Genomic DNA, 25,091 nt, shown 5'->3' with positions numbered 1-25,091 from the left:
CAAGCCTCCAGCCAAGCTCACCAGAAATCTCCCCGTCATACTGTTATAGTAGAAAATCCAGCTGCATCAGATACAACTTATATGTGAAAATATAACTTGCCAATATTTTCAAAAGTATTTTTCTCCAGCATTTCTGGTTCTGGTTCTGGTGCCTGGCTGCACTCATCAAGCGCAGGCTCGACCACCGCCTGACCAGGTCTTTGCTTTTTTGTCTCCAAAGGTACCGTGTTGTGGTCCCATACCCGCCGCAGAGCGAGGCAGAGATTGAACTGAAAGAAGGTGACATTGTGTTTGTGCACAAGAAACGGGAGGATGGCTGGTACAAAGGGACGTTGCAGAGGAATGGCAGGACGGGCCTCTTCCCCGGGAGCTTTGTCGAGAGCTTCTGAGGACAGCTCGCTGCTTTCTCAGCTGGAGGAGCTTTCAGGGGAAAACACATAGCACAAGAAGAGACGGCAAAGAGAAACTGGACTGATAACCACTGCCATTTTTATTTCCAAAGACTCCCCCCAGGCCCTTCAGTCTACAGCTCTGGAGACGCAGTGCCCCACTGTGCTCCTGAGACCGCGTGCAGTGCATACAGTGGTATGTTGAAGTAGTGCCTTCCACCTGGAATCACAGACTGAAAGGATGCCCATCTGGACTGTACGTAACCTAAACTCTGGCTGTTAACCCTTTGTGTAAATTATAGAGAAGATATCTTTAAAAAAAAAATTAAGAGAAAAGTTGTTATATTGCTGTAACTTATTTGTCAGAGCTGCAGTGTTCTTATTACTGGCCTATGCAAGATGGATTTGGGAGTTCAAGGAGGTGTGCTAGGAAGCTCTTAAACTGGGATTTTGTTTTTCCTGAGGGAAAGAGAGGGAGGGGTGGGTGGTGAAAACCCCAGCTAAAGATTGGTGCATCGTCGTGCAAGAGAGAATGAGGAGTCCAAACTGTTAACGTTATGCTTTCTATATACCTCAAAGATATGCTGCGCAAGTTTGTCGGTGAGTGTGTTAGTGCTCAGAGTCCCATACCATCCGGTGTCCTGGCGCTGCCGCCGGGGAGGTCCTGGAAGAAGTACAGCTCCACCATTAAACTGTGGTTATTTGAGCAGAATCCCTTTTGCCTGTCTTCTGCCCTTACTATATGCGGCATGGATTTTTGTCCTTCAGTATCACTTTCCATTGCTTTTTTGTATGACTTACCTTTTTACTGTAAGAATTGCTCTACTTTATATATATTCCTACTAGATCAGACATTTCCTCTTTTTCACACATCTGGTGCTATTTTTTTTAATTGTTAAAGATTTGGTTTGGTTAAACGGAGAGGCTGCAACAAGATTTGCATTCAACGTGTGAAATTAGAAACGTACCTGAAGATCAAGATCAGACTGCTTGTTTGTGCCTCGTAGAGGAAAAGAGAAAAAGGCATTTGGTCACCCATAAATATACGTGGGGGGGGGGTGCCTGTGCAACACGCACACGCTTGCTCTCTCCTACGTATTTAGAGTGGCTGAAGACCCACACTGAAGCACAGCGTTCTGTCTGGAGAGTGATAATTACTCCAGAATTGAAACTAATTCCCAGAGGAGTTGTTTTAATTGACTTTTTCATGGCAATAAGAAGAACACTGCAGGTTCTAGCACGCGCAGGGACCATGGAGTTTTCCTCTGTCGTTGCATGACAGAGACGAGAGCTGATCTGCGACGGCTGTAATTAGCGTTATCAAAATGTGATTTCTTACTGTAGAAATGTACAGTTCTGGAGACTGTTCAATTTCTTAATGTGGTCAAGCTACAATTCAAACCGTATCAGGCAATATAAGCTTCCATCTACCAGGGACTTAAAGGTGCAATAAATGTAAAGTGAGTTTAGCCAGTTGTTCCTATGAAGCAGAATGAGAAAAAAATCCATAATGCGATTGTGAGAGTATTTAAAAAGACATCAGCTCTTGAGAAATGAAATGTGATGAAAGGCTTTTCATAGCTGTATCCATACCTTGCCTTTGCCAGCGGCTGGCTGTTTGCCAAAGCCCACATGTGGTGGTCATTTAAAAGTGTGTCAGAGGCACTGTAACCTGGAGATGATCTTATTAAAAGGAAGAGGCCCAGTGGGTGAACATCATTACTGCGTTTCCAGTATTTCATATGCGAAGGTGTAAGTTTTGTTTTCATTCATGCAGTGTATACTAGTACATATCAAAACCCATGTAAGTGAGCGTTCCTATTTGAGTTCAGCTCCGTGACTTTGTTCTCTGTAAAATAAGTTTCTTCTTGCTGTCACACGTAACAAACCAATTCCAGAAACACAGTCCATAGCCAAGTATAGCACCTTCAAACAGGGAGGCATCATTTTCAGGGTGTTTCTTTTTATACTTAACATTGCTGCATTTGTTCATATTCCTGACTCAGCCACTAAAAGGTTAGTTACTGTTGAGAGGAAATTGCTTTTTCATAACCAGTAAGAGACTGAAGAAACATCTTCTGGAAAATCTTGCTTGAGACTGGAGCCATATCTGTTCCACTTATTTGGTCCAGATCAGAATTGGTATCACTGCACCTCAAACAGTGAACTGCACGGTTAGCGAGTCAGCAACACCAAAATGCATGTTATCAATTACAATAAAAATTCTGGGTTAGATTCGTCAGAGACGAGGAGATTTTTTATGACAATTTACAGTGGTTAAAGCTCTCTTAAAATTCTGTTCCATGGATGTATTTACTACACTCAGAAAGACGAAACAGGATGACAGCTTGCTTGCTGCCTATTGTGTTTAGCCAGATCTAAAATGGTTCCAGATTTCCACCTTTTCATGCTTAACTCTAACAGGACAAAAGTCGGTGTGTGAGAAGATCAAGGAAAACACGCAGATGTCATGTCATGGAATCAGTGCTTTAAAATGTATTTTGCAGGGAGGATGGTGTGTTTTGTAATGGATGACAACCCTTACAGTCATACCTCCTGCAAAGAAAAATATTGGGGATGGGCGCTATCTGTTTTGATAACAGCTGTTTCTGGACCCTGTTTACTGCTTATCATCACAGTTTGGGTTACTGAGTAATCTTCTTGGACAAATCACTTCCATGGCAGGAGCACAAGAGCAAAACTTAATACAGCTCAGTGATACAAAAACGTGACCCAGTGCTGTTCAGAAAGTGCTGGACTGAGAGAGGTTCGACTCGTACTGTGGTCTAAGTTTTACCTGTCATAGCAGGGAAAGGGGGAGGAGGGGGCATCTGCATCTCCTAAAACAGGATGGGGAAAAGAAAAGACTCCTTCTGGTGGCCTCAGTTTGTAAAATGCCAGGTTTGCTCTTCTAGAAATGGGTTCAAGTAATTGAACAATTCCTTTGAACTTTGCACAGCTCAGAAAATGTTTTTGTTACACATGAATGTTAACGTGATTTAGGAAATGTTGGCAGATATGAGTACAAATGAACTACAATGACTGTGTTTCTGATTCTTTAAATAAAATAAACATTAAGGTAACTTGACTGAGGTTTCTCTGTTAGGTGGCAGTGTGAGCAAGCAATGTAAGTGCCTCTGAGGTTCGCAAAGAAAACAGGGAAGACCCCTGTGAAAACCCTGCCTTTTTTGAGCAGACCGTACATCTCCTTTGCTTTCAGTAGTAATTCCCACATAAATAAAGACCAGTTAAAGGTAAGAGACATCTAAGCAGAAGTTGGAATTTCTTTCTGGATCTTCTTTTGGCAGATCTGGGATTCTTCAAAATCTTGAGAGGTTAACAATTTACCTGTGGAGAAAAGGTGTGTCAGTCTAGAGAAATAGAGCGGGGACAGCCCAGAAAAGGGACTGAGGTGGCAAGGGCAAGGCTGTGGCAGAGGGGCTGGGAAGGGATGCAGCAGCAGAAGCATTTTCAAGGAAAACAGCAGCCTCTAATCCTGCTAGTGCACTTTGAGGCTGCTCTAAGGTCACCTGGTGGGTTGAGCAGGGTTGTGGGCAGAGGAAGACCCCCTTCCTCCTGCCCCAGGTGGGCTCGGGCATGGAGCTGGCAGGGTCCCGTGTCCTCCAGGCTACATACAGCCAAAGAACCGGGAAAGAGGTAAGAAGCTCTTTGTACCCTGGGCATCCGAATGCTCCCCTAACCCAGATGAGGAGTGCGAGCCCATTTTTGCATGTCTCCTGAGCTTCCCATTCAGCAGCATGGCGCAGAGCATCTGGAGGAGGAGCATGCACTGGGTCTGGATTTGTTTGCCTTGGTTCAGCTGGGAGGTGCCTTTGAGGAAGAGGCAACCACAGATGGTGATTCATTGTCCCAGTCCAGAGCACACAGGGCAGGGAGGAGCCCTGCACAGCTAGCTCACCAGGGTATCTTTATCATGGGCTTGCTCAAGACAGCCACTCCCCAGCAAGGTGACACAAGTGTCTGCCTTATCTGGATCCTGAGTCAACATTCTGAAATATGGGAACCACAAGAATTTGAATGTGGGCAGGTATTGCAGCATTCTCCAAACTATCAAGCTGCAACAAGATGCATCTCATACCAACACACTCTTCATGCCAGTCCCTCTGCTCCCTTCTCCTCATCTCACCTCATCCAGGGCCTGCTCTTTCTTCTCTCTCTTCTTCCCCAGCTGCTCTCCCTTCACTGGCTCCCAACCCCTTAACAGAACCAGCCACAGCTGCACCTTATCTACATCGGCCAACCCACCGCCCCTGAAGCCAGCCCACAGCTGTATATTATCAATGATAATTAACCCAGCTTCATTCCTCTACAGGCAGGTGACACCTCTACCTCTGCTCAGCCTCAGTGGCTGCCCTGCCTGATGAGAAGCATGCTGCAAAATGCCGTATGGAGGAGCCTGCCAGCCGTTTCTAAGCTCATCTCGAATGCTGGTCCTCTCCACACTTTGGGAGCCCTGCTCCTCTGGCACCTCTCTGGGACACGCTGCCAGCACATGCCACATACCTCACCCAGCCTTCACACCACACACCACCCTTTGCTCCTGCTCCAGCACCTGGTGGGAATTCCAGTCATGTTTCAGAAGACAAATAATAATTTTAAAATTGTTACACGGCTTGACTATTCCTGAACACTCAGGGAGAGCAGAACCACCTGGCCAACATCTGCAGGGCTTTCCTACAGCCAAAAGCTCTTCCTGACATCAGCAGCTCCTTATAACATGGTGAACCTGGCAGCTACACAGCTTGGCTGGTCAGTGCCAAACCAAATAAATGAGCTGTACTCGCAGGGAAGCCAAGAGGTGATACAGTCTGGAGAAGGCCCTGTCCTCATGTCCCAGCCTTTCGTGTAGCAAAAATAATTTTCCAAACAGTCACAGATGTATTTCCAATCACTGGGGTGTGGGTGTCTCCCCTTCCTTCAGAAAAAATCTTGATCTAAAAATCTTCTCAGCCACTGAGCAGCACCACCTGTCCCACTGTGCCATGGAGGGACCACAAGCCAGGCCACCAAGGGGCTTCCACCTGGGGGGTCCCCGTGCCCCCTACCCCTCCCAGCAACATGCTGCAGCAGACAGCCCGTGTGACCTTGCTGTGTTTCTAGTTACAGCCCGGCCCCGCTTGGCTCTCGTCTTTACTCCCACCCTACGGAGACCCCAGCAGCCCCAGGGAAAGGCAGCCAGCATCCCGCCGACTTGGCCAGGGAGTCACTGACAAATGGCTCTTTCACACCAGCTGAGGTGTGACACAGTGCTTTTGCAAAGGCAAAAGAAATGGTCTTGCGTGCAGGACTGTGAGCTTTGCAGCCTCCTGTGAGCACACATATGTGTATGTGTAGAAAAACCCACGAGCGAGGAGTGCTGCCGGGGAGCAGGGCTGCCCCAGTGGTACCTGGCCACCTCTCAGAGAGGGCATTGGAAAGGGGGGGCTGGCTTTTTAGTTAAGGGTGATGGTCCTCTGGGGGAAATGCCACGCCCGGGGAAACCTCAGGCTTGGTCAGTGCCATCGGTGCTGCACCCCAGCAAAAGATGGGGATGAGAAATGGGGGAACTGCCTTTGGCTGTTGCCCATGGGCTCCTCGTGGGGAGCACAGCACTGATGGGGAGCACAGCTGTGTGATGGGGCAAAGGAAAAATGAAGCCATTAAGACAGGACGGAAGGGAAGAGCATCTTCAACTTACTGTCAGAGAAAACCGAGTTACATTCACATTTCCCATCTACACAAGAGCTTGGTAAAGCTCGTGTCAGTTGTGTCAGTGCATGCAACACCACAGCAGGCCCCAGGAGTGCAGTTATGGGGTGCACATGGCAGCGGTGAAGAGCAGCCCCATCACCAGGAGGGCATGCACTCTGCCATCCCACCTCGCCAAGCAGAACCACAAGAGCTTGGGGGCCAGGGTCCCCAGGGAGGGCACAGGCCAGGGGACTATGGAGACAGAGCACTGCCTGGCAGCGCATCTCTACCTGCTGAGTGGACACAGGCCGTACCAGCTCTGAGAAGACCCACGGGGACCCCAGCTCTTACACTGAGTCAGGCTGGGAGTCAAAGCCTGACACATCTCCACCACCATCCCTGGCCCACTTCTAGGGACCCTGACCCACATCACAGCTCTGCGAGGCACTCAGGGCTGGCTCTTGTCTGTGATGCTGCACAGCCAAGGGGTCTGTGAGCTGCCCCCCACACTCTCCTTTACAGCAGAAAGGCATTCACTTTCTCTTCCTCACGGGTATGTCGAATTTGCCCTCCAGCTGCCCACTGGAAAATCAGCCTAGCAGAGAGAGGGGCAATTTGTTAAGGTTTTCCCCCTCCCCTCCCCAGATAATTGCCTGGGATCTGCATTAATGGAAACATAAATTGACTGCCATTCTGCTAAATGACAATCAGGTTTTGTTTGACAGAGCTGGGAAGTGTCTTATCCTGAACATTGGCACCAAACAATCTAAATGCAAATTGCAAAATGTTTGGGGGTAAGGAGGCTGTTTATCTTCTGATGAGGTTATATGATAATGCAGAGGGGGGAGAGAATTGCCTTTCAGTTCCTAAAGGCTATCAAAACGTGTGATGGCTAAACTGTGGGGCCAGTGTTTACATATTATTTTAATGGACCAGACTCAGTTGTTCAGCTTGGGTTTTCTTTTAACAAATCACTCTTTTAAACAAGATGTAGCAGAGCAGCATTTCAGCCATATTTCAGCAATTCTCAGGCACCCGGGTTAGCGTGGAAAATGACAGAGCAGCCACCATTTTAATCCTGTTATGTCTATTGCTCCCAGCTTGTTCTCCTCTGATGAAACACATCGCAGTGCCTCAGAGAGGCAGAAAAACATTTGCTGCACCCCTGGCCTATTTCTCTTGTTGGATTAGCAGGTTTACACACAGCAGCACTGCCCAGATATCTCCAATGCTTTTACGCTGGGACACTCACAGAACAGCTGTAAAATGAAATGCAACCAACACCATCAGCTTCGCAGGAGACCACCGTGTGCTGGGGGGCTGCCTCTCCTGCTGGCTGCCCCACGTTGGATGTGCAGTGGCTTTTGTGCTGGTTGGTCGGTTGTGCAAAAAGTTACTGCAAAATTCAAAGCCTTCAAACCTGCTCAGCACATCAGTCTTGTGCATTGCTCCGCGCCGTGGTGCCAGGCTCCGGGTGAGGGGCGGTGGGTGCCGGGGCACTGCGCCGTGCAGGCAGCACACCAGGGCTGGCAGCCACGGCAGTTGTCCATGCAGCCGTGAGATCTGCGCTGGTATCTGTACCGTGTGGCATTTTCCACAGGGAAGCCAACAGTTTTCTTTGGCCTTCTCCTGGAGGGAATAGCTGTCTGCAGCAGCTCAGGGGGTACAACAATTCAAAGCTTTCAACAGCTCTCAGAATTAGCCTCCCTGAAGTTTTTCCACTGAAAGTTCATAATCTAATCTTCTCAACGCTTGATTTAGGCTTCTGCATTTCAGCATAAATGAAGAAACAAGCTTGAGTTTACTCCAACAGTTTTGCTCATCTGGGAGGCAAAGGAAGGAGAGGATTAATGTGTTATTTTTATTTTCCTTTTTAAATACACCTCATGCAAAAGACTGTGCATGAATCTCTACAAGGCAGGAAAAAAGGAACAGATCTTTAAAAGTGACACGAGTTGTGTGTGCATAAGTTGTTGGGCCTTCAGACCATTTGGTGTAGAATGGCCAAATAACTCACACATCTACAATTAAAAGGACATTTGAAAGTAAGTGAATACACCAAGTGTGGCCACAGTAATCTGGACTTTTAGGAAGGTAAATCAATGAGCAGCAGCTGTAGCCCCATCTAGGAAGGCTCTGCCCTCTGTTCAGGGGCAGCTGGGATTTTGGTTTCCCCCACCAGCTCCGCTCCTGTGACTGAGACCTTTAGGGATCAGCCAGGGCATCCCTCGAAAGGGATCATATCGTGGGAGAAGGATGAAGGACAGATTTCCAAATTTAGCCAATTAATAATTCGCCTGTTTAAGTTACTGTTGTTAGAAAATAGAGCAGGTGATTTTCAAAAGGCTTTGGCGACATGGCTGCTAACCTGCAGCTGGTGTGAGCCAGAGAGCTGAGGACAGCCAGAGCTTATTGCTTCTGCCAGCAGTGAGCTGCACCTGTCGGTGCAGGTGGCTGCACACGTCAGATCTTGCCTTCACTACTGTGATAAATATATGTGTATATATGTATAAACCACACACATATATATATGTGTTTACACTTATATTTATACATACCACCATCGCTACTTTCTCACCAGCCCCTAAAAAAGCCAAGCATTCTTGCTGAGCTCTTGCAGCGCTGCGTGCCATTTTAATTGATGCTATTTAAGCTGGTCCAGGGCTACCTGTGCTTGTGACAGAGGGAATTGCCTTGCAAGAGTTTCAGGCCTCAGCTGTAAAGCAACACCAGGAACCTGAAGGAAGCCACCCTGAGGTCTGAGCTGCGGTTGACTTCCTTGCCTGAAGGGCATGGCCTTCTGGCAGCTTCTCGATTTCCTCTGATGACATCCCAGCAGCTTGGAGAAGCAGCAATAGGATTCATTTAAGAAATGACCCAATGCCCAAACTTTTTGTTAAAGTCAGAGAATTCTGGAACAGGCACTTTAGAAGAAAAATTAAGCAAAAAGTGAAGTTCTCCTTCCTTCAAATCTCCAGTTCTCATAGAAGAGCCCTTGATTATATAGGGCAGCATTCAGATTTAAAGGCACAAAAATGTATTCTTGAGCATTTCCCATGGCTTATTATGAAGAGCCATTGCAATATTGCACCTCCATCCAATTACCCTGAGCAGAGGACAGTAAAGTGCTCTGGAAACACAAACCCAATTAATGTTAGACTTTGCCCAAGACAATTTGTTAAAAGCACTGCTTCACTTTGTCTAAATAAATATTCATTAGCTGAGAGAGAGAGAGCATGAGAGAGAGAGGGAGGGTAAGGGGTGGGGAGGATCAGGTCGCCTGTTGCTGCTCCAGCAGGTGTTGGGTTATTTATATGAATCAGAGAGAGATGGTGAGTGCCTGAGGCACCTTCCAGCCTTGCATCCCCCGCCCCGGGGGGCCAGCCACTGCACTGAGAGGGGGGCTAGCACTCAGGAGGTTGTCCCAAGGAGTTGGATAATCTCATCACTGCCTCAGTATCGGCTGGTGCCTGAAGTAATGCCACCTTAGACACTGCAGGGCGGCGGAGCAGCTGGGGGGGCAGCACCTCCTGCGCCCGCCGTGCTGGGCAGGCAGCGCCCGAGGTGCAGCGTGAGCAGGAAGGGCCACTTCAGCCCAGCTCCAGGAGTGCTCGGATGGGGCTCATCTATCAATAACGTGGCCTTTTCTCACCCACCCCCTCGCCGTGCCTATCAGGGCAGCGGTGGGATGCGATGCAGTCCAGTGTTTGAGATCCCAGGGCAGTGCTGGCTCAGGTGCCTGCTGACATCCACAAGCCCAGACCCAGCTGGCGGGTAGGGCTCCAGCCTTGCTGGAGACTTACTGGTACTGAACCAGGAGATCCTTGGTGGGGGCTCAGTCCAAAATCAGAACAGCTAGAAGTAGGTATCCAAGCTCCCCCTGGCCATGGGATGGGGTGGATGTGATGGCCACCTCTGGGGTGGCCGTAGCCTGAGGATGTCACCCCGTTTCCTCACCAACTACTTCGAGTTCACACAGATGCACAGCAACTTCTATTGTGTGGAAAAAGGCTTCTCTTTTCAGCAGTGGGCAAAGCAAATTGCACACTGGTGCAGCGTCCTGCCGATTTCAGTGCTGGTGAGGCTTGCAGCAGTGCAGGTTTGTCCTGCAGCCCTACTGCCTGTGCCCAGTGATGCTCGGCAGCGCATCCCCCCTGCTCGGCATGGTCCTGCCAAGACGCAAGGATGCAATCTCAGTGGGTGACCAGGGGACAAGGGAGCTGCTGGCCCACCCTTGCTGGGCATGACCACAGCTCAGAAGGGGACACCCACCCAGTACCTCATTAGTCATAACCACCCTTGCTAAATGGCTATAAAGTGATTTATTTTGTCATTAGTCTTATCTTGCTTTCTAAAGCTGACTTAGTTTCTAAACTATATTAGGTTTTGCACTTTCATTAATCTCCTTGGTTTGATAGACTGAATTAACCTTTTTAAGGACAGATGAATTTTCTTTCTTTAACTTTTTCATGGTCAAACAAATTCAGGGGAATTTATTTTTTTCCTCCCAAATTTTCCTTTACTAAAATAGTGGAAGCATACACATGCACATCCCTGTAATCCAGGCATCAGGGAATTTTTCTTTCTGAGCTCTCCACTAATTTTTGTATTGAAGCCTTCCTACCACATCCCAGATGTTAATAAAATTGGAAATGAGCTGCACTGAGAAAGCATGTGTGAGAGAGAGAGACAAAAGGAAACGATGAGGGACTGTCCCTCATATCAATAAAATCTGCAGCATTTCTCCAGGCAGTCTGTGAAATATAGCGGGCACATAATCCACCCGGCAATAAAAGGCTGCCACATGACTCCCCGGCACCCAGGGAGCTATCATTTTCAATTAGGAAAAAAAGCCTCTGGCATGCGACAGCGATGGCAGAAGAACCAAACACAGTTAAGGCAAAATTTAGTTTCATTACGGCTCAACGCAGATTAGAGTTTTTCTTTGTTTTCACACCCCATTCCTCTGCCATCGTACGGGAGGGAACGTGGCAACGTGGGCTTTTCTAATGGCTCAAGCACAACCATAACTGAATTAAGGAGACCCTAAAATAATGTTTTTAAGAGGAGTGCAGCTCAAAAGACCCTTGTAGCAAATCTAAAACTACCATCCTCACTAAGCAGAGTGGTATAATTTAAAGAATCATCTCTTTTGCTGCGGTGCTGGATAGCAATGCCAGTAATCACCTGGGGATGTAAAACTGTCTGTTTTCTATTTGGATGGGTTTCGGGCTTGATTTTAGCTCTTTTAATCTATCACCTTTCCTTGGGCCAAACGGTGATAATCTGAATTTAAAAAAACAGCCTTGGTACCTCTCCTTTACCTCTACTGATGAAATCAGGTGCTCATACGATGCAGTGAAAGAAGGCACAGTGCCAGGCTTGCCTTTGACTTAATAAAATAACAGCAAATCCAATATATTACTCAGAACAAACCTCTTTAATGTCTCACTTAAATCTCCACTGTATCCTAATAAGTGCAACTCTGTTTTTACCTTGGGTTTTCAGAAGTTAATCTGCTTTTCTTTTCTTTTCTTTCTTTCTTTCTTATATTTGTAACCAAATACATTTTCCAACCTAGTTCTGGATAGGTCATTTTTTAAGAGTGTCACATTTATTCTTTTCTTCCTTCTTTTTTTTCTTTTTTCAAATGTTTATAAAGTTTTTTCAACTTGGAGAGATAACCTCAGATCAGCCCCTGCACTGCTATGCCCAGCCCCAGCACCACCCTGATGATGCTGAGACCACCACATGCTTTTGCCTCTCCATGGATTTGCTCCAGGCTGGGCAGGAGCTGGGACACACAGAGGGAAGTGGGTCAGCCACAGGGCTGGCAGGGGCTGTTCCAGCAACCAGGGGATGCTCAGCGAGAGCACAACTCTGGTCCAAGGGCAACAGGGCTGTCACAGCTGAGGCACTGGCTACCACAGGACCACAAGGCCACCTGGCAAAGCTGAACAGGAGGAACAAAAAAGGCAATGGTTGCAGAAGCAGGACACCCCAAGAGATGAAGAGTAATCAAAGGCGCATTTAGTGATGCAGACCTTTGGTGGGGTTGTGAGTCTGGCTGGGGGAGGGGTGTCATCTGCATTGTCCTGCCACTGATACTTTGCCTTCTGCAGCCTGCAACAAGGGCAAACATCACCTGCATCCACAGCTTTTATCCCTCCTCAGCTGCGCAACCAGCAAACCAAACCAGTGCTGTGGTGGGTCTCCAAGAGCATTTCTGCTTTCTCCCTCACTGAAGCATCTTGGGGCTGGGGTCCTTCACAGATAGAGACCCAGCAGCCTGCAAAGCCACCCCTGAGCCACCAAGACTTGGGGGTTATTTCATCTCCTTTTGCTGTGGCTGCTCATGGCCAGGCTGCTCTTGGCCAGCAGTATCAACTCCTTCCTTAAACCTCTTGAGACAGCCACAGCCAGTGACAGAAAGGCTGCTGCAGAGCTGTGAGGTGGGGGGAAGAGGAAGGAAAAGAGAAACAAACTGCAGAGCAGAGCAAGAATCCCAGGCAGGCAGGGCAAGTGGAAATGGGTGGCCCCAGCAGTAAATGGTGGGACTCTCCTATCCCTCCCTCAGGACAGTCATCAATATGGTTGCCTGACCACACTGGCAGCCAAATCCCCCAGCGCTAACACCCAGGGGAGTGGAGGCATAATGCAGATGTTCGCTGATCAGCTCTTCTCCCTCCTGGGAGAGCTCCCAGTCAACCCCAGCCCTCTTCTGTCCTCCATCCCTTGTGGCCCCTGAAGCTAAATATCTGCTCTCCGTCCCTCTAACGGGCCTGTGAAGCCATACAGACACAAAGTGGGCAAGCACGTCCAGCAGCAGCAAGCACAAAAGGGCTCCTGGCTGCTAATATACTTAACCCAGCCCTTGTGAAAATATAAGCGTAGGATAACATTAAATGAATGCTCTTCCAGCTCTAATCTGTCATTTGGAGAATTATCGTACTTTATGCGTCCAGCAAGACGTGCTTCACCTCTGAAGTGAAGAGCCTCAGCACAGATGTGTATGCACAGACTCAGCCGTGTAATTGCCAACAGCCCTGGCTTTATCACCTGCTCGATTTTTGTACAAGTCTAAAGTGAGTCCTAGTCCTGAGACAGTAATTACCATGCCTGTCCTGTGTCTTACAAAATGACAAAATTTGAGTCTTTGATAGATGCTCATATTAGGCCCAGAAGGTTATTTTCCAGCACTCCAGGCCACAGGAAAATACTATCCTTGTTTCAGAGCTGAACGTGGACAGTCAGAGATCCCAGGGCCCGTGGAGATGCTAGGAAAGGGCAGGGAAGCAAGTTCAAATCCCAAGTTCAGGATCACCGGGTCTCCTCTCTCTCCTGCCACTTTCACATTTTAAACACAGGAGCTTCCTGGGAAGTGTCCCTGACCAGGTTGCTGCCATGCCACTAAATAAATACGCTGTCATACTGCCAGTGTGTAACCTCTGCGCACCAGGGAAAGGCTGAAAGCTCTCTCCCATGCCAACAGCTCCAGTAGAGTTGTCTTCCCATCCCATCAGGCTTTCAGACTTGGTCAGGACGGGTTGGAGATCCCCACACTCCTCACAGGTCCATCAGGGCTAATCCGGCTTTTAACACCAGTGACAGGCTGATGGCCCAGCCAGAATGGCCACCCACCCAGCCGGAATGGCCACCCACCCAGCTGCTCGCAGCCGAGCGGGCTGCACCATGCTCATCGGCAGGAGCCCAAGGCTGTGAGGCAAGGCACCCCACCAACTTGTCACTGCTTCATTTCTTCAGGGCATACAGCAGAAATGGAGTCTAGCCGGGAGCGCATGTCCTGGCAGATATCTGAGTCGATGTCAAGCTGGTGGCTTCTTATTAGTCTTTATAGAAAACAGCATGCTGCATTTGGAGCCAATATGGAACTGGGAAGTGTTACAGTCACAAGTGAGGACGGAGAAATAGTACAACAGGACCTGAAAAGTTTACAAATCCTGTACAGACAAAGAATAGTTGTGAAGTTTAACCTGGAGAAGGTACAAACCAACATACCTGAAAACAATCAGACCCAAAGACATTTCATGAAGGAGACCCTCAGAAAGCAAGGGCTAAAATAAGTCTGCAAGCAGGAGATGAAGGATGAGTGTGTGCATGTGTGAAAGTGAGAGTGCAAACAGGAGCCTGGAAGACCACGGCTTTTTTTCAGTGGGAATTAGCACTAAAAGCATGGGTTCATATTGCAGTTTTAAGGACATGAGATCTGTATTTAATTTCCACACAGTCGATGCTACAATAGCATTACCTGTGGGTGGAAGGATGCAGAACTCCCTCCCTGCCCCCGGGTGAGAGCCCCTGCCTTGCTAAGAGCCATGGGAGCCCTGTGGCTGCCCCCAGGCTCAGGCCCTCGGCAGGGGACTACAGGCAGCTCCATCACAACCAGGTGCCCCTAGGAAGGTGCCCCAGCACTGCAGAGGTTCCTCACTCCTGCTGCTTTCCTTTGGGTGCCGCAGCACGCAGTCCCACGCTGCAGAAGTGACAGACTGTGCAACAGTGCACAAAAGAAGTGGTGATTTGATAAATCAAATAGAAACCCTCCCAAAGGGCACTCAACAAGCTCTTACGTTCTATTCTTTTGCAAAAGGATGGCAAACGTTACTTGTTGTCCATGCTACATTTGCATTACGTGAACCAAAAGCTTGCAGTTAACCAGCTTTGTCCCCATGTTGCATTCCCAGGGAAGAGTCACATCCTCCTCCAGGATAAATCGTATGTATGCCCACCCTGCTACCAGCAACTCACCGGCAGGCTGAGACACTAAGGCAAGGGGATCAAACCTCCGTGACCTACAAATGAAGTCACAGAGAGGGATAGAAAGAAAAAGCTAGCTGGTGCTGAGCTTCAGCCCTGAATGGGAACCAGCAGACAAGGGGACAGAGTTGGAGAATTTTTTTCCTCTTTGCCAAAAGGCTCGGGTTTTATCCCCAAATTATTTGAAAATTAGTCCCATGGTAATAAATAGCCCCTGCCCTGCTACCCCCATCTGAGCAATTGTGGCGTTTGCCTGAAAAGCTAGTGACAATCCTCACCTCTGCCCGAGTGAAGAGGGACCTGCCCCGTCAGGCTCAGGATGACCCTCCAGGCACCAGGCAAGGCTGAGGCTCGGCCACCCTCCTGCCCACCTGCCAGAGTCAGACCATTGGGTGCGAGCGGTGTCCCTTGCTGCCCGCCCGGCTGTGAGGGCTGTTACTCAGATGCTGCCCATCCCAGAGCATCATTAGGATGCCTGAGGCGTTAGCACAGGAGCCCAGAACAAATCCTTTCCAGCAGCTTGAAGGATGAACATCACACGGCAGGCAAGTGTTGAGACCACACTGACCCACTCGTGCCTGAGAACAAAATGTTTCATTGTGCCCAGAGGAGCAATTTGCACAGAATGAAATGAAATTACATGTTTTATTTCGTTGGGTTTTGTTCAGAGAGAAGAAAAGGTTTTCCCTTCAGGGACCTGTAGGAAATTGTCATTTAGGAACCAGGTCTCAGGTACTCCCTTTGCCTCGGACAGAAAGAGGAAACACTCCCCCCGCCACTGCTGACTTCCAGCTGATGAAGGAGTTTTTTCTTCCACTGTCCCTACCATCTGCTGCCACAGGACTGCTCCCATCCTATTCACCCTCCTTCAGACGACCAGACCTCACCCCTCCAACCCTACAAGAAATCATGTCAGAAATCCAAGAGGGGATTTCTTTCTTATGAAAAAGGAGTTTTCTGTTGTCCTATCTGGTTATATCTGCACCTTGAATCTCTGCTTTGAACTGCTTCCAAACCCATCCTGAGACAACACTCCAGAGCATCGCACCAGGAGCAGCAAGTACCCACGTGGTGCCTGCTGGAGCCGGCATGCCTTCCAGCTCCGGTGTCAGCGCACCAGGGCGGGACATCAGCTGTGCAGTTTTTACTTTGAAGGATGTTTTGGGGATGTAAGCCACGGAGTCTGTTACCAAAAGGCATTCCTTTGGACTTACATAATGCACATTTTCAGCTCTAAGGCTGAGCGCCTTTACCAGAAGATTTAGTGAGCAAGCGGCTAACATGAAAGAGGAAGGATATGCTGTTACGTCTAGAATTAAAAGAAAATAAAATGTGCACAGTGAGAAAACATACTGTTAAACTGGTCTAAATCAAAAGACTATCTCATGTATTGGACAGCTAAGACAAGACAGAAAAATCTCAAGAGTCTCCTTTTCAACATCTAAGCTTTACAATACACTGCATGGAACTCCCCACCTTGGGAAAGTAAAGATTGTCACTGCTACCATACCATGCCCACCCTGACAACTCTCCTCTCGGCCCCCTGGGTCACTCATGCCCAAGACGTTGTCCCTGCCCCGTGGCCTTTCACACCTCACCCTGCTGAATCCTTCCTGCACTTTGCGCACCCTCATGGATTTCACCACTGCCCAAGGATTTTCAATCCTGGCTGCTTCTGAGGAGTAAAGTCCTGATGATTCTTTAATTTTGGCTTTATAAAGTGGGGCTTTCACAGCTTTCCTTTGCCTAGGGGGTTGTTTTTATGCTTAAACATAATTTTTGGCTGGCAGCAGGAGGCAGCTCCAGGAGCTGCAGGCTCTCCAGGATGGTTATTTAGCACCCCTCACTGGCAGCCTCCATAAACTAGACTAAAATGGGCTTTACAACAGAGAAGAAATCAACAAAAAAATGTACCAAATAGAAGATCCAGAGAAACCCAGACTGACAGCAAACACAATATACCCTTCCCTCCTAATTTCCAAGAAATTATATTTTGAAGACAATTGTAATATTCTTCAAAAACAGTCTTTACTGCAAACAGATCTGGTGTTTTATAAAGCAGAAGTCCCTGAATCTCACGTCTGTTTTTTTCTGAGTATTTACATCAAGAATTTTTATTGGAAGAATGTTTTTAGCAACTTGAAGTCAATAACTGGGTTTCAGATATTAAAGGTGAACAGATTAAAGACGACACCAGAAACACACACCCAGAGGACACCTCCATTTGTGTTTCTCTTGCATTTGGCATAGTTGCAAGATCAGGGATGATTTTGTAGCTTTGCTGCTTAAAACTTGACTGAATATCGCCAGGGAAAAGTTAATTTATTTGAAAGGACAGACATCTGTAAATTCCTCTGAAGAGTTTCAGATGGGCTGCTTGCCATCTTTAGTACTTTCCAACTTCATTTCATACCAAATAAGAAATATATTTTCCCAAACCAAACTCACTGATGCAGACGCCGCCTCCCAGCAGTCGCACGTGAACAGCTGCCCTCACAAAGAGCACTGTCGCTCAGCGACCTGAGCAACCTGCATCATAAGAAACTATGGGAAATACATTCACAAATCATTTCAGAGTGTGAAGAGTTTTAAACCCAGCCCCTTGCTCTGCCTGACTTGGAGCAGGGATTTGAAATTAGCTTTCTCACCTTTCTAGACAACGATCTTGCCCACCAGGCTAAGGAATGTTTGAGGCAGGTCTTCCTCATCTCCTGTTGACATAGCTTGGTTCAGCACAAACTGCATCCGTACTGGAGCCATGAGTAAAGTCTGACATGAACTTAAACTTGCTCATTTTTTTTCTTTCAGAATCAACACATACTTTACTATCTAAATAAAGCTGAAAAATGTCAGCCAGATGGACTGACAATTCAGGATACGTTACCTACCAGCGGGAAAGTCTCTCCACTGGTAAGGATATACTCACAGACACTTCAGGTCCACGCCACGGACCACGTTGCTTCAGGAGCCCCAGTATGGTTTTGGAGACATTAAACATGTACGGGAGTACCTCACTAAAACCTGGGGGACTGGGGGATCTAGAAGCAACAGCACAAGGCATTTAAATTCTGGATTTAGGGAGATAAAGGTCTCACACAAACCTACCCCTTTCTCTGACTCCTTTTAGTCAGAATTCAGATTGCATCATCCTCCTCCTTAAGTAGATCAACCAAAACTGCAGCAGGTTTGAGAACTATGTACAAGTTTGGGGAGCACAGACCCATGCTTAGTACCAGCAGAGGATGTCAGCCCAAGTACCTGGTCCATCACAGATTTCCTGTGTGACTGTAACTACAGATTAAAAGCTATGATGGATTTTCTTCCATGGCTCATTTTCATTGAGTGGGTGCAAAGAAAAAAAAATTCTAATTATGCTTAAAAAATCTGAGGTCTGCCCACTGCAGGTCCTGTTTTCCGATTGTAAGTGCAAGCAGTATCTTCCAACTTCTTAACATATTTTGTGAGAATAAATACATTGGAGATTGAGAAGCAGAAGATGCTCTAACTTGCCTAAGAGATTTTTTTTTCCTTGAGAAGCTAATGTGAGCAAAGAAACTTCTGTAACTTTGGAGGCAAAACACATGCCAATCTCAAACTCCATCAGGATAGACAAAGAAATTATTTTTCACATATAGCTTTTTGCATTCTGCATTTGCACGTTTTAAGTTATTAGGGATATAGAGGGATTTGACTGTGGGGCCAAGCTTGGATATCATTCATCTACTGTGAACGCAGGCACAAAACAGCAATGGTGTCCTCTGCACAATCCATCATTGCGGCCTGCTGTGTTTCTAGATGGCAGCTAGCAGGGATTTTTCACTCGAGCTTGCAAGTCAAACGAGTCTTTAACAGCGTGATGGGAGGCTAAGGAACACTGGAGGAAAGGTGGCAACAGAGTTCTGTGTGTCCCATCTCTCTGGATGCTTGCACACCTCGTCAGATCCCTCAGCTGGTTCTACCAAAATGCACTGGGATCATCATGTTTGTCTAGAAGGCTAAAAGGACCGAGTATCTTTGCACTGCCAGCATGAGGGAGAATGGAACTTTATCTCTGGCATTCCCAAAACTAACCACCATGTCAACAAAACAGCTGTAAGCAGAAGCCATGTAAGCAGAAGCTAGTAATCTAGCCCCAAAAGGCTATGCAAATACCAGCACCTTCTTGTCCTCTTCGTAAACATGATAATTATTTTAGCTTCCCTCCAAAAAGCTGATGACTGCTAAGGTCTCTGTCTTTTCTAAGATTTAGATGAAGGAGTTAATGTCTTCCTGAGTGTTTAAGCCTGGTTTAAGCCCAGCCCAGCCACTCTCACCGCCCCCTCACTGATGGGATGGGGAGAACTGGAAAAAAAGGTAAAACCCATGGACTGAGATAAGAACAGTTTGATAACTGAAATAAAATAAAATAAAATCTAATTATAATAATATTATTACTATTATTATAATTGTAATGAAAAGGGAGACAACAAAAAGAGAGAAAGAAAACACAAGAAAGACAAATTATACACAATACAATCTTTCACCACCCGCTGACCGATGCCCAGCCAGTCCCCAAACAGTGGTTGGTGGCCCCCAGCCAGCTCTCCCCAGTTTATGTACTCAGCATGATGTTCTGTGGTATGGAATATCCCTTTGGCTAGTTCAGGGCACCTGTCCTGGCTGTGTCCCTTCCCAGCTTCTTGTGCACCTCCTCGGTGGCAGAGCATGGGAAATGGAAAAGTTCTTGACTTAGCGTAAGCACTGCTCAGCAACATCAGTGTGTCATCAGCATTACTCTTATCCTAAACCCTAAAAAACACAGCACTGTACCAGCTACTAGGAAGAAAATTAACTCTACCCCAGACAAAACCAGGACACTGAGGAGGAAGGACTAGTTCCACATTTCCACCCTGTGAGGACAGAGGAGTAAAACCTTATGGGTGCTAAGAGCTCTTGCCTCGCAGTCTGTTCTCAGGGAAGGATCAGCCCCTCCAAACGTACACAGACGCATGGCGTAGTAAAGGTTTCCTACTCCCAGCACAAGCGAGTGCAGAAACTGCTGGCAGGCGGAAAGACCAAGTGTCAAGCACTAAAATAGCCTCCTGAATTGATCAGGCATCACACAGCCTGGGGACCACTCTTAGCTAACATTAACACTTGTGAGTGATTTACGTATCCATATACACGTACCTAGACAGGTAGGAGTGAGATACACCGCTCTGTGTATATACACTTACAAAAATGTATGGATTTGTATATATGAATAGGAACACACTGAAATTCTACACACTTAGATATGAAAATCAGAGAAAGACAAATTTCTGCTGGAATAATGAATTTAATTCTGAAACCATTAGTTTGGTGGGTCCCTTGTTTATGAAATTTACACCAATAAACTGTGATACATGAAAGTGCCAAGAGAGATGGTTACTTACAGATCGCAAGTACAGGTACCCTAAAAATAAAGAGATAAATATCTGATGCCGAAAGACATTTGTGCAGCTCCATAATACTCTTTTTCAGAAAGTTTAAAGCTCCCAAGATGACCACCCAGAAACCATCCTGACACATCTCAATAGTATTTCCCAACAAGAAAAATATGTCATTATCACACACATTTCTGGGAAGTCTTTTAAAAAGATTTTGGATCAGAATGAGATGTAATTGTATTTTTAAGTTTTCAAATTAGAAAGACTGATTTCAGCATTTTAATGCCCTAGCAGATATAATTAACCACATGAGCTCAGAGCTCTCATTGCACTTCATTTTACAGTGCCTCCTGCGCTCACAGCTTTATTTCTACAGAAAATAGGTTAATACTCCCTGCTGTGGGGAAAAAAAATAAATTGCTTAGGCTAAATGAGTTACAGAATTACGGAATCGCTGATGTTGGAAGGGGCGTCTTGGAGATCATCTACTCCAACCCCCCTGATACAACCAGGTTCAGCTGCAGAGGTTTGCTCATGGCCCAGTGACACAGTTGCTCAGTGCCACAGTCCATCCCCCAGGAGCGAAAGCCACGTTCTTTGAGCGCACCCTAGTGAAAATCCTGTTGAAGCCTTTTTTTCTGATTTAAAATCCTGTATCTATACCTAGCTATCAGTGTTTTGCTGTCTTGATGCTATGGTCTGGATTTTTACAAATATATTTAGTAAAGAAAACAAGGAAAGGTAGAAGCCTCAGTACCTTACAAAAATCCATTTAGGTAATCTACCTGTCTATGGATTACACTGAATTACTTTTTGCAGTGATATACTGAGTGTGAATTACACGAGTCTTCACAAAGATCTTGAAAAATTAGTTATTTTTCTTCTGATTATTTTCCTTTTTATATAGAGGTGATGTTGCTGTTATGGAAGAGGCTCATGTTTCTGTAAGTTAAAATCACAAAATCACAGAATAACTCAAGTTGGAAGGGACCCATAAGAATCATCAAGTCCAACTCCCTGCTCCTTGCAGGACTACCTAAAACTAAACCATATGACTAAGAGCATCGTCCAGATGCTCCTCAAACTCTGACAGGCTCAGTGCCGTGGCTGCTTCCCTGGGGAGCCTGCACCAGCGACCTGCCACAGTGAAGAACCTTTCCCCCAGTGTCCAATCTGATGGGACTGGATGCAGCTTCATTCCGTTTCCTCGCATCCTATGGCTGGTCACCAGACAGAGATCATCAGCACCGCCTCCTCCTCCGCTGCCCCCCTTGAGGAAGTTGCAGACTGCAATGAGGGCGCCCCTCAGCCTTCTCTTCTCCAAGCTGAACACACCAAGTGACCTCAGTCACTGCTTCTAAGTCTGGCCTTCAAGGTCTTCACGGTCTTGGCTGCCCTCCCCTGGGCACACTCTAACAGCCCGATGCCCTTCTGTTGAGGCGCCAAAATTGCATGCAGTGCTTGAGGTGGGGCTGCACCAGTGCTGCGTAGAGTGGGACAATCCCCTCCCTCGACAATCTAGCAATGCTGTGCTTGATGCACCCCAGAGCACGGCTGGCCCTCTTGGCTGCTGGGGCACACTGTTGACTCATATCCAACTTGCCATCAACCCAAACCTCCAGCTGTCTTTCTGGAGGCCTGCTCTCCAGTCTCTTTCCTGTATTTTGTATGTATAACCAGGATTACCCCATCCAAGGTGGAGAACCATAGAATAATTTAGGTTGGAAAAGACCTTTAAGATCATTGAGTCCAACTGTAAACCTAATGCTCCAGCACTTGTTCTTGTTAAATGCCGTATGGTTGGTGATTGCCCAGCTCTCTAGCCTATCCAGATCTCCCTCTAAGGTCTCTCTGCCCTAGATGCAGTCCACAGCTCCTTCTAATTTCATATCAATGGCTAATTTACTTAACATTTCTGCATCCAGATAACTTATAAGAATGTTAAAGAGCACCAGCCCTAAAACTGAGCCCTGGGGGACCCCGCTGGTGACTGGCTGCCAGCCCGATGTAACCCCACGTACCATAACTCTTTGAGCTCAACCTGTCAGCCAGTTGCTCACCCAACGTGTTATGGACTTGTCTAGCTGCGTACTGGATATTTTGTCCATAAGGATACTGTGAGAGAGACAGCATCAAAACCTTTGCAAAAATAATAATTAAAAAAAAAAACAAACACCACGTGTACTGGCTTCCCTTGGTCAACAAATGGGTGACCTTATCATCAAAGGAAATCAGGTTCATTAAGCAGGACTTTGCCCTCATGAACCCATGCTGGATGTGACCAACCACTGCGTTGTCTCTCAAGTGCTTTTCAGTAACATCCAGAATAACCTTCTCCATAATTTTACCAGGCACTGAAGTGAGACCGACAGGCCTGTAATGACTTTTTTGCCTTTCTTGAAAATTGGGATAACATTTGCCACCTTCCAGCCAAGTGGGACCTCTCCAGACTCCCAAGACCATTTAAAATAATGGAGAGTGGTCCTGCAATAACATCAGCCAACTCTTTCAGTACTCTGGGATGAACCTTATCAGGCCCCATAGATATACCCGCATCCAACTGGAGCAGCAAGTCTCAAACAAGTTCAGGGTCGGCTAGGAGTTTATCATGCCCCCAGCCACGCTTTTTCAACACAGGACTCCAGGGGCCCCTGGGACCATCATCGGCGTTGAAGAACAAGGTGAAGAAGGCATTAAACATCTTCACTTTGTCTACAACCCTATTTGTGAGGTGACCAACCTCATCAAGAAACAGACCAATGTGATCTCTGATCCTCCTTTTGCTGTTAACCTATTCAAAAAAGCCCTTTTTTTTTTTTCCTAATTGAGCTTTGGCAGTACACATTTTCTCCCTACAGTGGCGAACAGCATCTCTGTAGTCCTTCCGTGTCGCCTGTCCTTGCCTCCAATGTCCATACATTCTTAATCTTCAACGTCCAGTATACTCCCCACCTAATTTCACAATATAAATCTGTTTCTGACACCAAATCTGTAGGCAATGCTATACTATAAGCAGTAGATTTAAGATAAAACCACTTAAGCATCTTGGCTATGTTTTCTTGTGGCAAAGTAATTTTAAAGACATAGTTATGAGTAAATATATAAACTACATATAGAACATATCCTAAGGAAAGGATCTAAAAATGTAAAGGCTTTAGACTTGTAAAGGCCATAAATAATCCAGCAGTAGCCACTTGAAAAAGGTACCATAACAATAAAGAGACCTCAATAAATGGTTCTGAAACCATTTCATCTGCAGGATAGACCTCTCTGAACTGTTCAATGAAAAAGCACATAGCTAAGATAAACTACCATGAGGCATCTATGTTTTTATTTACTACCACTATTAATTCTCCACTTTCAGGAGATGCTGTTAGTTGTTCCTTTATAATTCTCTGAACTGCATTTTGACTGTCAGGCTGTGATGTGCACTTGTGCTCTTAATCTGGTCTCAACTTTAGCTGAACGTACAACAAAACATCTATGGAATTTCCCATACTTACAGATGACTCTCTGCTGCTTAAATAAATATCAGGAAGAAAAGAAAAACCCACCGGTGCTCTCACTTTGTGCTACAACCAAATAAACTCGCTTTACATGCCACCTGTTCCTAAGACCTGCATATGTGCCTGCACCAGTTTTGTTTTGCTGCCGAGTCCTGCAGGGCCAACGCACAACTGAACATAAACCCATTCTGACCATTCAGTACCACGTGTGGTACTGCCGTGGTTCCCAGATGTCCAAGCACAGCACATCCTCTAGTACTGGCCAGGCACAGAGCTATCTAGGTCACACAGCACTTAACCATCTCAGGCTTTGTCCTCAGCAAAGTGGCCACACTATAGACAGCTAAAGCTGGCTTTTGATGCCGTTTTGTAACGCTCATGAAGAGCCTGGCACAAGCTAACATCAGTAGCTGGATAACCCATGCAGGGCTAACAGTACTGACGGTACACATCACACAATTGTAATTGCATTCTGCTCATAATCACTTGATAACACTTCCAAATCTACTGCTCACTTAATATAATGATTTATTATTTTTTTTTAGCTGTTACCTCCTTTAAGAAGGGTGTATCCCTTGTTTCTAATCGAACAGATGCAAATGGCCCACTCAATGGTACAAAGCCAAGCAAAAAATATGGTCTTTCATCAAGTTACATTTTGCTCAGGAAGGAGCAATCAGACAGCAATCACAGGGCCAGGCCCTGGCCCATTGTCTTCTCTTGAAAGAAGCATCAGTTATATGCTGGTTGAGTGTGCAGGCTGCATGAGTGGTTCCTCCCAACCCTTCCCTCCTATGCTACATCTCCTGTGGAGCTGATTGAATTAGCAGTTTGACCCTATCCTGTCCTGGTCAATGAAGGATTTATGTTTCTTAGCATCTATTCCTCCCTGTTGCTACAGAATTGAAGGAAAACAACCTTATATGACAGGCATCACCGAGTGAGTGAAATAGAAGATGAGGTCAGTCACTGGAACAGGCTCCCTAGGGCGGTGGCCACGGCACTGAGCCTGTCAGAGTTCAAGCAGCGTCTGGACAATGATCTTGGCCATATAATTTAATTTTAGGTAGTCCTGTGAGGAACAGGGAGCTGGACTCGATGATCCTTACCAGTCCCTTCCCACTTGAGATATTGTATGATACTGTAAGTACAGTGGCACACAACAAGTATATCACAAGTCATATTGCCTTTCTGGCACAGTATGCACAAATAGTCTGTTTTTCCAATCAATAAATGACTTAAGACATCTAAAACAGATGCAAAACATTTCCATTATTCAGATTAAAGTGAAATCTTACTCCTTTTTTTAATAACATGGGAAG

General features: G+C 46.5%; 1 protein-coding gene across 1 annotated transcript in view; it reads left to right on the top strand.

Moving 5' to 3' along the window:
- Positions 1-25,084, top strand: part of SH3RF3 (SH3 domain containing ring finger 3) — a 299,077-nt gene extending 273,993 nt beyond the window's left edge. The window contains exon 11 of the mRNA XM_080377400.1: positions 221-25,084. Coding sequence (XP_080233526.1) covers positions 221-389 — 169 coding nt within the window. The 3' untranslated portion in view covers positions 390-25,084. The remainder of the gene's footprint in view (positions 1-220) is intronic.
- The last annotated feature ends 7 nt before the right edge of the window (positions 25,085-25,091 follow it).

This window comes from Falco punctatus (genome assembly GCF_963210335.1).
Source record: "Falco punctatus genome assembly, chromosome: 2".
Lineage (NCBI taxonomy): Eukaryota > Metazoa > Chordata > Aves > Falconiformes > Falconidae > Falco > Falco punctatus.
The sequence above is the reverse complement of the archived record's forward strand: the minus strand, read 5'-3'. Positions and strand labels throughout refer to the sequence as shown.